General features: G+C 50.2%; 1 protein-coding gene across 1 annotated transcript; it reads left to right on the top strand.

Annotated features, from left to right (window-relative positions):
* Positions 1–2,981: 2,981 nt before the first annotated feature.
* LOC146863478 (nanos homolog 1-like) lies at positions 2,982–11,935 on the top strand. The gene has a single exon (XM_085642904.1). The coding sequence runs from the start codon at positions 4,665–4,667 to the stop codon at positions 5,427–5,429; it is 765 nt and encodes a 254-aa protein (XP_085499030.1). The 5' UTR covers positions 2,982–4,664; the 3' UTR covers positions 5,430–11,935.
* The last annotated feature ends 1,879 nt before the right edge of the window (positions 11,936–13,814 follow it).

The following is a 13,814-nucleotide window of genomic DNA, read 5'->3' as shown; positions in this document are numbered from 1 at the left end:
CATAAGGCTGACTTTGAGCCGACCTTGTCCACAGTCACCCAAAAAAACTAATGAAGTAAGACTTCTAATCAATAGTAATGACAGCTAAAGTGAGACCACAAGCCCCAGAATGCTAAGCTCTGTTGTTTGAAAGACCAGGACTGGCTGAAGGGTACCATTGTGACACGGGGTCAACTCACAGCTCTGTACGTGTGCCTGTTGCAGCCTTTGTATTTATTGTGCCTGTGGTAAGTCCTTCCTTCATTTCGACGTAATTCAGAGCCCACTCGCTCCTGACTGACAGGTTCTGGCTGTTCTCATGGTTTATAAACAGAGCGTGGGGTTATTCGAAGTACCGGCTTGTGCATCTTTTTCCAGGAATTTCAGTGTATGGTATGAGGTATAACCGCCAGGGACCTGTCCGGCCGGCTGCTCCCACCACTAGAAGAAATGTAAATTATGTATTTTGCAGGTTCACATACCGCGCATACCAGTACCAGCCAGGGACGCGCCCTGCCTGAAGAAGTGATTCATGGCCAAAGAATGATAGCTGAAGAAGCATTTTTTTCAAAGTTTGGGGCTAAAGCTCGCCAAAGCCTCTCTTTGTAATATTTTGCGCTGCAAATAACCCAACAAAGTATGTGAAACAAAAGAAGCACGGACCCGTTGAACAAACAAGAGAAGAGACACAGAGCAATTTAATTTTTCAAACCTTTTTCGTAGCCTGGCCGCATTGCATTCCCGGCTGCATTGCATTAACAAGCGTGCGCGCCTTGCACTGAAAGTAAAAAAAAAAAAAAGGAATGCAGCATCCCGCGAGTGGCACGCGCGTGAGAGAGAGCACCAAGCCATATGTTTTGAATTATCGCACCCGTGTCTGGGCATGATAATTCAAAACATAGGGCGTCCGTGCGGGTAACCACAAGCAATAGGCCACACATGCACGAGCGTGTGGTGAGCTTTTGAGAGCCCCTTACTATAAGTCTCGACAGAGCAGCGCATGCGCGCTGCTATAGGCTCGACCTAAAAACCATAGACATTCACTGAAAAAACCATAGGTTTCAGGGACATTATATTTAGCTGGACATTTCACTTGTACAAAACCAGAGAAATTCGGCCGTTATAGTTAGTTGAGCTAACTATAACTCGCGCCCCCGCAATGCACTGCTCATGATGTCACATATTACATCATTTATGACATAGTCATTGACATCACTGATTACATCACTGATGACATCTCAAATGACATCACTGATGACATCATCCACTTGATAATCTGATGCACCTCCTCACACCCTAATATAACCTTTGATACACCCACTCTAAAATACAGACTACCATTTTCGAAACCACAGACACACCAATACCAGTTACTACATACCCACTCACTGATTCCTAGGTCTACACACACGTCCACTCATTCACCCATACAGTCACTCATACATGCAGTCACTTATCAATACAGCACTATCATTTGCACTCATACACCTATACAGACACTCACACATCGCCCCTCATCCATAGAGTTACTCACATACCTAATCAATCATGCAAAGAATCATTCACACTCCCATTTACTCACCTATACAGTATTACACACACCACCTCACTTATTCATACAGATACTAACACATTCTTACTCTCTTATACAATCACTGATACAAGCACACACTCATCCAAACAGCCACTCTCACAATCAGTCACTCTCACATATAGTGATTTATATACTCCAACACTCACATATACTGCCTTTCACATATGAAGTTACTCACACATGTACCACAGAGACATCCATTCGCTCACCAACACACCCATACACACACCCACCCACTCATACAGCGCTTCACAAATGCACTCTTGAACCCATACACCCAGTGAATTCCCCACTCACACATCTATGCACAGAGTCACACCCCCCACCCACCCACACAGACACTCAGGCACCCAGACAGATACTCAGACAACCAATCAATAACCCATATAGACACTCGTGTAGCTACTCACCAACCCATGCAGCTCCTTACACACCAACTGACAGACTGATACAGACATTTACACAGTTTACTCACTAACCCATGCATTCAGTAAGACACGTTTAATCACTCATTTATACAGTCAGTCACACACCTACTAAATCATCTATTCAGACACTCATACACCCACTCATACTTAAATAAACCTTGGCATATATATATATATATATATAAAATATATTTATACTTTAAAGAAACACACAGTCACTGGATGATGTCATCAGTAATGTCATTTGAGATGTCATCAGTGATGTCACTGACCATGTCATGAATGATGTAATATGTGACGTCATCAGCAGCACATCACGGGGCGTGAGTTACATTTAGCTCAACTAACTATAACGGCCGAAATTATCTGGTTTTGTATGAGTGAAATGTCCAACTAACTATAACGTCCCTGAAATTTATGTTTTTTTCAGTGAATTTCTATGGTTTTTTAAATGCTAATCTCTAACTATAACGTCCCTGAAACCTATGTTTTTTTCCGTGAAAATATATATGCGTGTGTAGTGTGTATGTGTGTGTGTGTACATGTGTGTTTGTATGTATGTGTCTGCAGGTATGTGTGTGCTTGCATGTGCTTGTGTATTTGTGTGTGTATGCATGTATGTGTGCGCTTGCGTGTATGTGTGTGTGTGTGTGTGAGCTTTTCAGGCATCTCTCTCCCCTGCCTCCTCTTTCATGGCACCATCAATGCCTCTCATCTCTCTGCGCACAATAAACCCCCTGAAGTCAGAGAGCTTTGTTCCTGCTGAACAAAAGCGGAGACACGGATGCCGGGCGCATTCAACGGTCTTTTTGGAGGAAGCGGGCACCTTGAAGCGCACTGGTCGGCTCTGATAAAATACCACAGCCATGAAACGTTCCAGAAGTCCATGCCAGTGTTTGCACCCACCCTGCAGAGATGCTGGCAGAGACGGACCCTCTGTGAGTGAAGCGGGCTTGAAAGGGAGCCACTCCCCCTTCCCTGAAAACAGATCCGTGAACACCCCCTCCAGGGCAGCAGAGAGGGTCTGTCCAGCGACGGCTGAGGCTCACACTTGGCGCAGAGGGGAGCTGCCGGGAGCCAGCCTGGAGTGTGGAGGGAAGGGGAGGACTGTATGAAAGAGGACTGTATGGCACATCCCTGAGGAGGGCAGCATACCCCGGGAAGGAGAGTGGAACTGAAGGAGCGCAACCTGGAGGAGGTGTGTGGAGGGCATCACAGTGCGGAGGGCAGCAGACCCCTGGAAGGAGAGAGGAACTGCAGGGGCCCAGCCTGGAGGAGGTGTGTGGAGGGCATCACAGTGCGGAGGGCAGAAAACACCTGGAAATATAGAAGTAAGAGACAGGTGGCGTGGAGGACATCATACCCAGTGTGGAGAGAAGCGCACACCTCGAAGGAAAGAAGTACAGACTGGAACAGGGTTGTTGAGGGCAGCACACAACTTGCACGAGATTTGAATTAAATGAGCCCAGCCTGCAGGAGGTGTGTGTAGGGTGGACATCACAGTGCGGAGGGCAGCAGACCCCTGGAAGGCGAGAGGAACTGAAGGGGCCCAGCCTGGAGGAGGTGTGTGGTGGCATCACGGTGCGGAGGGCAGCAGACCCCTGGAAGGAAAGAGGAACTGAAGGGGCCCAGCCTGGAGGAGGTGTGTGTAGGGTGGACATAACGGTGCGGAGGGCAGCAGACCCCTGGAAGGAGAGAGGAACGGAAGGGGCCCAGCCTGGAGGAGGTGTGTGGGGGCCTGAAGGATAACTACCGTCCCTGAAAGCGTCACTGCTCCCGTGTGGGGTCCGCGGAAGAACAGGAGAGGGGCACAGAGAAAGGTGGCTGCGAGGAGTGTGTGCCAGTACAGGGGTGCAGGAGCGGGGGAGGGGCACAGGGAGGGTGGGGGCAGTGTAAGTGTGAAGGCCAGTAGAGCTGTGGGATCCATAGGGTGTATAAAGACACAAGCGAGGTGCGGGGGCCAGGAAAGGTGTGGAGGCCAGCAGAGATGTGGGGGTCAGCAGAGGTGTGGGGGTCAGCAGAGGTGTGAAGGACAGAAGAGCTGTGGGGGCCAGCAGAAGTGTGGGGGACAACAGACGTGTGGTGCCCAGCAGAGGTTTGGGGGGTCAGCAGAGGTGTGGAGACCAGAGGTGTGTGGGGTAGCAGAGTGGTGGGGAAGAGATAGGGTTTGGTAGACTCGAGAGAAGAGCTCTTTCCCTAAAATTCGCCTAGTGCTGCCCTCTAGCGGGTGCAGCAGACACAAGAGAAAACAGTGAGTGGCCACTGCGGGGAGCCAGAACAGACCCCCCTCCCCCCCTGCAAGGGAGAGGAGTAAGAAGGCTCAGTGAGGGTCATTAGAATGTGAGGAGGGACACGGAGGCTCATTGAGGAGGAGAACTAAAACTAGAGGAGGGACTATGGAGGGGCTGTGAGGAGGACTAGAACTAGAGAAGGGACTTTGCAAGCGCAGTGAAGAGGAGTAGAACTAGAGAAGGGACTTCACCGGTGCAGTGAGGCCTAGAAGATGAGCTGGTGAGCCCCAGGAGAGTCTAGAAGGGGGACTGTGGACGTGCAGTAGAGTCCTAGCCAGAAGACTGTGGGGGAGAGGGGGTGCCTTCAGCTGCCGCACCCCTAGTGACAGACCCCATCCATTCCTTCCCCTGCCAGTGGCTGGTGGGATCAGCATGGATTTCCTCAACCACAGTTTTTTGGACTCTGGAAGCTCCTATGACTACACCTTCAACTTCTGGAACGACTACCTGGGGCTGTCCACTCTGGTCAGCACTAAAAGTCCGGTGGCGAGCAGTGGCCCAGCCAGCCCACTGCCGCCACACAGCCCCAATGCCATCACCGAGTCGCTGAAGGCCACCCTAGGCCTGGAGGACCCCGCTTCGGGTCCTTGCACCTGTGGTCTGGTACTAGGCCGCGGCGGGGAGGACTGCGGCTGCCATCTGGACGTGTCTCCTGCTGACCGCTGCTTTGCCATGGGCGCCCACTGCCACCGCCCCTTCATCTCCACTGAGCAGCAACAACCCCAGCACTGCAGCTTCTCCCCACCAGCCTTCGGCCCTGCGGGCAGTGGCCTGGAGCTGTACGCGGAGCGGAGGACCCTGCTTAGGAAAGTGGGTGGCCTGGCGGGAGGGCGGCTCAAGCCGGAGCCCAAGATCTGTGTCTTCTGTCGCAACAACGGCGCCCCAGAGGAGGTGTATGGGTCCCACGTGCTCAAGACCCCAGATGGTGCGCGGGTGCTCTGCCCCATCCTGCGTGCCTACACCTGCCCGCTCTGCAGCGCCAATGGCGACAGCGCCCACACCATCAAGTACTGCCCGCTGTCAAAGGACCAGGCCCCACCCCAGCAGCAGCTTCCGCAGCCCCACTACCAGCAGTACCACAGACTACTCAAGGGAGGCCGAGGCCTGGGTGGCCAGAGGAGGGTCAAAATATTTTAAACATATACCTGGCCCCGCCGTCTGCAACGCCCAAGGCCGGAGATTCCGAAGGCCCAGATGCGTGAAGCCTCCGCGCTGTGGACTAAATTAGTTATTTCAACAGATAAAAATCATGCCAAGTTTGAGATTTCATGAAGTCAGTGGGTCTGAATGAAGAAGGCATGGAGTGGAGGAGCAAATTGAAATGTGTGAGTCTCACGCCTAAAGAGTGACACTAGAGATGCCCACAGCCTGCTCCGAGAAGGTGTCTACAGTCGTAGTGATGAAGGCCAGTCCACCACCACGCCTCAAGTGGTGCCATCAAGGGTGGTCCAAGTACCCACCTCAAGGTGTCTGCGGCAGCATCCGAAGGCGCTTCACCCCTCTCAGCCCCACACTCCACACAGCCCTTCACCTTAAAACTTCACCTATACCCCCTGGCCTCACCACATCGGCAGTCACCCCACAACAGAGGAGTGGAGAAGGGCCTGAAGGGGGGTGGTCCTGGGCAGCAGGACGGTGATTGGCAGCGTCGTCCTTCCACTGCCCAGGAGGAAGCACACGTCACCCACGACTTCCACCGAGTGCCCCCCACACCACCAGCAACACCACACACCCGTGCCAGGTCAGATGAAACAAGCACTTATGCCCTCTTAGGTTTATCCTCCTGTACAACGTAAACAACTGTTCGGACTCAACATATGGAACCCTCATTGAAGCCCCCTGCAATGCTCTCTAGGCGCTCTGCCTGCATTTGCGCACGAATGTGGCGCTCGGTTCTACTGTTTCGGCTCCTAAAACAGTTAAAAAAAAAACAACAACAAAAGCCCAAGGAATTGGTAATGTGTACGTAGGAAAAGAAAATACACATTCCAGATCTTTCTACGGCGTTCAAGACTCCACGAGCCGTGTGTGGGAGGGTATTTCACCCTTTAAACCTGCTCTTACATCAGCAGAACCTACAGTATCCACCGGAATCGGCAGGCCTGCCAGCCAAGGGGTGCGCCTCGGGACCCGACAAGTAGAGAGGTGCCCCGATGGTTCGACCACCCCCCTGGATTGGACTGTGTGTGCTCCCCCCTGGGGCCGGACTGTGTGTGCTCCCCCCTGGGTCCGGACTGTGTGTGCTCCCCACCTGGGTCCGGACTGTGTGTGCTCCCCCCTGGGTCCGGACTGTGTGTGCTCCCCCCCTGGGTCCGGACTGTGTGTGCTCCCCCCCTGGGTCCGGACTGTGTGTGCTCCCCCCTGGGTCCGGACTGTGTGTGCTCCCCCCCCCTGGGTCCGGACTGTGTGTGCTCCCCCCTGGGTCCGGACTGTGTGTGCTCCCCCCCCTGGGTCCGGACTGTGTGTGCTCCCCCCTGGGTCCGGACTGTGTGTGCTCCCCCCTGGGTCCGGACTGTGTGTGCTTGGGGCCTGAAGCGAAGGGACATTCTGGGTGAGCCCGCGGGCCCTGACACTTGTCTGTCTCCCCATCTTTGAAGACTGCTCAGGTGTTTGAAAGTCTCCAACTCTCTTTTATGTGCTCAGACCATGCAATAAAGTGAGCGAGTCTGTCATCGGGGGTGGGGGGGGGGGGGGTAGGTAGAGCTTGCTTTGAATAGAGCTGCGTTGATGCTTTTAATCCTGTCTCTTTCTTGATCTCAACATTCCTTTCCTTTCCCGAAGAAGTCCCGGCCAGCTCGGCGCTTTGCCGACACTTGTCTATTTTATATTTTATTCACTCTGAAAAAGTTCATGAAATGCTCGTGTGTGTGAGTTGCTGAAAACCCCAAAACAGCCCTAGGAGATGTGATTCGCCTTTCATTGGGGGTGATGTCATCGTACCCGCTGTGTGCCCCCCCCCCCCCCCGTTTTTCAGTGCATGCTCACGGGCGTCGCTGCGTATCTGAGATTTTAACCCCCCCATCGTGCATGTTTAGCAGGTCTGTGGTATGTGTCATAGGTATATGGCGCTACAGAGAAAGTGCACAAGTATTATTAGTTCTCTAATACGACGGTGCTGAAAGGCGTAGAGACACCACACACTCTACAGGTGTAAGCCGAAGCTTAACGTTACTTGTTGCTGAAGCCTCAGCACACGTGAATGATATATGTCTCGTTGTCAAATTCATACATAAAATATGAGTACATAAAGAAAATTCAAATGACAGAATACAATCTTCTTCTTGTCTTCTTTATTAAGACGAGTTCTGGTAAGGTATCGAGATTACAGCCATTCACAGCCAACACGTGTTTCGTCGCATCGGGAGTGTACTCCCACGACTTCCTCAAGGCTCTCTTTGTATTCTTGAAAATCTTTAATTGTAGTTGTAATTCCGGCCCACAAGGGGTTCTAAGTTCAATGGTAGGAACGAGGGATTCCACAGAATTAACACTTCTCTGGCGTTTTCTCATCGGTCCACTTAAACGCAAACTTCGGGTCCGCCGAGTATGGCAACCCGTCTTTCGTGTGTTTCGTGCACTAATGGTTTATTGTGAATAGAATAACAATTCCTGCATCTGTCTTTTATTCTGCCCCTCCCCGGGCCCACTTTCACTTCGAGCGTGTTCTGTTGTATAACTGCATCTCTGTGGGATTTGTGTTGTTGTGTTTCTTCGTTTTCTCCCATTCGGTGCAGAGATTGTGAACGTGCACTTTCGCAGAATGTGTTCCTGGTTTGCAATAGCTTCACCATGGAGGCGGTTTAATCCTCCGCCGGTGTGTTTGTGTGTTGGTACATCTGTGTTTATGTTTGTGTGTGCATATTTCTATGTGAGCGTGTTTGTGCATTCGCCTGTATCTGTGTGTTTGTATGTGTGCACGTGTGTCTAAGGTTGTGTGTGTGCGTGTTTGTCGATCTATGGTTGAGCTTCTGGTGTGTGTTTCTGTGTGTGTGTATGTTTCTGTGCGTGTTTGGGTGTGCTTGTGCACCCGCCTGCGTGTATGTGTGTGCAAGTGTCTGTGTATGTTGGTGTGTGTGTGTTTGTCTGTATATCTTTCTGTTTCTTGTACGTATTTGAGTTCGTTTGTTTCTATATGTGTGCATGCTTTGTGATTGTTTGTACACACCCCTCTTCGTTGTGTGTATGCCTGTATGTGTGTTTGTGCACACCAGTGTATCTTTGTGTGTATGTCTGTATGTGTGTTTGTGCATCTGCCTGTGTGTACTTTTGTGCATCTGTCTGTGTGTGCGTGTTTGTCTATGGTTGAGCTTCTGGTGTATGTTTGTGTGTGTGTATTTCTGTGCGTGTTTGTGCACCCGCCTGCGTGTATGTGTGAGCAAGTGTCTGTGTATATGTTGGTGTGTGTGTGTTACTCTGTATAGCTTTGTGTTTCTTGTGTGTGATTGAGTGTGTTTCTTCTGTATGTGTGCATGTTTTGTGTGTGCGCACCCCTGTATCTTTGTGTGTGTGTGTTAATGTGACTCAGAAGTTACAGACCATCTGCACTCAGAGTGACGTCATCCTTTGGCACGTGAAACGTGCAGCTAAGTGTATACCTGGCTTGTGTTTTCACTCTTTCTTGAGAGGGTGCATGGGGCAAGAGAAGGAGGGGCTCTGGCAGCAGACAGGGTCCCCCTGGACCCCACCGCCCCTCTCTGGCTGCTCTCCAAAGCACACGGTCACCAGCTTCACCCCTGCCGCCCCTGTGCTCTTGTGTAAACTCATTTACAGAGCGTGCCTCCTCCATGTCTGCTGGGAGTGACCCATGCACTCACTCTCTCTTGGGTGAACACACTGCCCCTCCCGTCTCTGACCTCTCTTGGCATAGAGGTCTCTTTCAGTAAAAGATACAGCCTCGTGCACTCTCTTCTGTTCGCTTCAAGATGTTGAATGTCTGTCTAAAATTTCTCCATGGGAGAAGCGCCTTGAAGGCGCAGGCGCTGCGTTGCTCTGATGAGCTGGACTTTGAGGCCTTACATGTTGCACATATGTAGAGGGATGCCGGCCTGGTATCTCCGCCTGACGCAACAACCCTGCTCGCCTGGGCATCAGCTCTGTCGCTGCCTTTGTGCTATACATTGCCCCCCTCACTTAAGGCACTCTCGGCCATACCATACCCTTCCCGCGTGGCTTGTTTGTGATAAGGGTGCCCTTACCCTTCCCACGTGGCTTGTTTGTGCCAAGGGGGCCCTTACCCTTCCCGCGTGGCTTGTTTGTGATAAGGGTGCCCTTACCCTTCCCACGTGGCTTGTTTGTGCCATGGGCGCCCATACCCTTGTTTGTGCCAAGGGCGCCCTTACCCTTTCTGCGTGGCTTGCTTGCGCCAAGGGCGTCCATACCCTTCCTGCGTGACTTGTTTGTGCCAAGGGTGCCCTTACCCTTCCCGCGTGGCTTGTTTGCGCCAAGGGTGCCCTTACCCTTCCCACGTGGCTTGTTTGTGCAAAGGGCGCCCATACCCTTCCCACGTGGCTTGTTTGCGCCAAGGGCGTCCATACCCTTCCTGCGTGACTTGTTTGTGCCAAGGGTGCCCTTACCCTTCCCGCGTGGCTTGTTTGCGCCAAGGGCGCCCTTACCCTTCCCACGTGGCTTGTTTGTGCCAAGGGTGCCCATACCCTTCCCACGTGGCTTGTTTGCGCCAAGGGCGCCCTTACCCTTCCCACGTGGCTTGTTTGTGCCAAGGGTGCCTATACCCTTCCCATGTGGCTTGTTTGTGCCAAGGGCACCCATACCCTTCCTGCGTGACTTGTTTGTGCCAAGGGTGCCCATACCCTTCCTGCGTGACTTCTTTGTGCCAAGGGCGCCCATACCCTTCCCGCATGGCTTGTTTGTGCCAAGGGCATGCCCATACCCTTCCTGCGTGGCTTGTTTGTGCCAAGGGCGCCCATACCCTTCCCACGTGGCTTGTTTGTGCCATGGGCGCCCTTACCCTTTCTGCATGGCTTGTTTGTGCCAAGGGTGCCCATACCCTTCCTGCGTGACTTGTTTGTGCCAAGGGCTCCCTTACCCTTCCTGCGTGACTTGTTTGTGCCAAGGGCGCGCCCATACCCTTCCTGCGTGGCTTGTTTGTGCCAAGGGCGTCCATACCCTTCCTGCGTGGCTTGTGTGTGCCAAGGGCGCCTATATCCTTGTTTGTGCCAAGGGCGCCCTTACCCTTCCTGCGTTGCTTGCTTGTGCCTAGGGCGCCCTCTCCGCACCTAAGAGGCCTCTGGGCCGACACTCGACAGACACGGTTAACAGGGGGTGGGCAGATGGTCAGTGGTCCGCCTTTTGTTGTTGGTGTAATGCCACTGTTTACAGCCGGTGCCAAGGGCCTAAGGATTCCGCTGGAGGGGTGAGGCACAGCACCCTGTGACTAAGCGAAGGGAGGGAGGCTAGGCCTCAAACCCTCTCACTGACTGGCAAATATATATATTTTTATAGGGATTGTGTGCAGGGGTCTGTAGGAGAAAGTAGGGAGGTGGTTGGCGAATAAAAGGGGTTCATTTATCCCCAGCAACCCCTCCTTAAATACCTACAGTTATTTTTATGTACTGGTTGCATAGGTTGGTGGGATGAGTGCCGCTGCGCAGATTCATGTGTGTCCCGCAGGTCAAAAGTGTGACTCCTTGAAGGGCAGACTGAGCATTTCATCCTGCGAGGTTGATAAAATGAGTACCAGTCAGTTAGCTAATAATAACACCTGTTTACAGGAGAAGAAGCCGTTGTATCTCAGATGGGCCTTGTATAAACCGTGGGCTGTGCTTATGATGGGGTGTGTGTGTGGGGGGGGGGGGGGGTAACTGGGGTAGGATAGCTTTAAAGACACCCCTCTACACTGAGCGTACACAATGTCTTAAAAATAAACCCCGCTCTTGATCGCAGGAGCTAAAAATGAACGAGTTAACTCTTAGGAACTGTTGCTTTTTTAAAAAAAATCAAAATGAGTTTTCTGTTTTGTAAGCAGAAAGGTACATTTCTTGTGCTAAAGTATGTGGGTTTGTACATAGAGCTGTCTGTCTAGAAAGGTACATATTTATAAATATATATGCACACATAATAAGAATAACATACAAAATGTTAGCGACTATTTTTTTCGTACTTTCTAATGAATGTATTAGTTTTAATTCAAAGGATGTTCTCGAAATGGGACTGCACACAGATCATACAGTTTTATTTACCAAAGTAATATCCATGTGTTTTGCTTTTAAAAATGAAAGAAATCCTATGAGATTTAAAACTGTTCTAGATGCTGTACTGTATATAATGCATTTATTTGTAAAATAGTATTTTAACATTTGAAATGAGGGTTTCCTACCTCACGCCGAAGTGATGTTTTAAGAAAATTTCAGCACTGCAATTGCTCTAAAATTTAAAGTAATAAAAATGTTTGGTTTTTATTTGTCAAAGAAAATGTATTGCCATTTGTAAGGGGTTTATTAGTATTTAATAGTTCTGATAGTATTTTTCCAATCTTTGTATAACATATTTGTATCATGTTTTGGGCATTACATGTTGTATTCTAGGAAAGCCAGAACGAATTACCAATTTTTTTCTCAAACCGCCAGTGTATTTTGTGTACATAAATATTAATATAAAAGCGGACATTAATCCGTGAGTTTAAAAAATGTGTGTTTTGTGTTTTTATGGTGCAATGGGGAAAAAGGGCCAAGAAACATTGCTTGTCGGCAACGGCACATCTTTTTAAGTCGCACACGACTGTCAGGTTTGCTAAAGACATCTTGGGGACATTCAGGAAGTTGACCTTGTATTGCGTTTTGCCCGCTGCTCGCCATTGGCTTTGAGGTTTTTAACTCATGTTTTTTTGCTTTCCATTTGCTGGCTTTGTTTGTCTTAGGCTGTCCAGCCTGAGTTTGTACCTTCCCTTGCCCTAAGCGTGTTCACAGCTGGCTTTGTTTGTCTTAGGCTGTCCAGCCTGAGTTTGTACCTTCCCTTGCCCTAACCTTGTTCACAGCTGGCTTTGTTTGTCTTAGGCTGTCCAGCTTGAGTTTGTACCTTCCCTTGCCCTAACCTTGTTCACAGCTGGCTTTGTTTGTTTTAGGCTGTCCAGCCTGAGTTTGTACCTTCCCTTGCCCTAAGCTTGTTCACAGCTGGCTTTGTTTGTTTTAGGCTGTCCAGCCTGAGTTTGTACCTTCCCTTGCCCTAACCTTGTTCACAGCTGGCTTTGTTTGTTTTAGGCTGTCCAGCCTGAGTTTGTACCTTCCCTTGCCCTAACCTTGTTCACAGCTGGCTTTGTTTGTTTTAGGCTGTCCAGCCTGAGTTTGTACCTTCCCTTGCCCCAACCTTGTTCACAGCTGGCTTTGTTTGTCTTAGGCTGTCCAGCCTGAGTTTGTACCTTCCCTTGCCCTAAGCTTGTTCACAGCTGGCTTTGTTTGTCTTAGGCTGTCCAGCCTGAGTTTGTACCTTCCCTTGCCCTAAGCTTGTTCACAGCTGGCTTTGTTTGTCTTAGGCTGTCCAGCCTGAGTTTGTACCTTCCCTTGCCCTAAGCGTGTTCACAGCTGGCTTTGTTTGTCTTAGGCTGTCCAGCTTGAGTTTGTACATTCCCTTGCCCTAAGCGTGTTCACAGCTGGCTTTGTTTGTTTTAGGCTGTCCAGCTTGAGTTTGTACCTTCCCTTGCCCTAAGCTTGTTCACAGCTGACTTTGTTTGTTTTAGGCTGTCCAGCCTGAGTTTGTCCCTTCCCTTGCCCTATGCTTGCTCACAGTATCCTTCCGAGTGCCCCCTTTCTGTAGACCGGCCTGCAAACCTTCTTCTGATCTAGTCACAAAGACCCAGGTCAAATGTCTTCTGAGGGCGTTTGTTTACCTTTATTTCTCTGACTTCAAAGTGAGAGGATTTACATAACAATCTTCCTAGATGGGGGCGTGGTGGGGGCGGGTAGGAAAGAGTTTTTTCTAGCACACAACTACATTTAAATGAACTGCGTACGTGTTTCAGAATATATCTGAATTAAGAACACAAATAAATCGCATTTTTAGTTATTTCTGAAGTGTGTTGGAAATAAATACTTTAACATGATCAGAACAAATAATTACATTAGGTGATACAATTTCCACACATTTTTATTGTATTAGTAAAACTTTGTGCGTAAATGTAATGGTCATTTCAACTGAAAATGTGTTGTCTATAATGGCAGTGTGCTACCACACCATGCATACTCCACTCCACACCACTGCACTCTACCCTGCACCACTCCACTCCACACCACACCACTCCACTTTACTCTACTCCACGCCTTTGCATTCTGCACCACTCCACACTACTGCACTCTATGCCACTCTACTCTTAAGCATTGCACGCTATGCCAATACACTCTACACAACTGCACTCTGCCACTGTACTCTACGCCGCTGCATTCTACTCTACACCACTCCACTTTACTCTACTCCACGCCACTGCATTCTGCACCACTCCACACTACTGCACTCTATGCCACTCTACTCTTAAGCATTGCACGCTATGCAATACACTCTACACAACTGCACTCT

This window comes from Triturus cristatus, chromosome 2_2 (genome assembly GCF_964204655.1).
Source record: "Triturus cristatus chromosome 2_2, aTriCri1.1, whole genome shotgun sequence".
NCBI lineage: Eukaryota > Metazoa > Chordata > Amphibia > Caudata > Salamandridae > Triturus > Triturus cristatus.
This window is presented reverse-complemented; position numbering and strand designations above follow the sequence as displayed.

What these genes read in the sequence shown, in the direction of transcription:
- LOC146863478 (XM_085642904.1), top strand. Translation starts at nt 4,665, where the DNA reads ATGGATTTCCTCAACCACAGTTTTTTGGACTCTGGAAGCTCCTATGAC.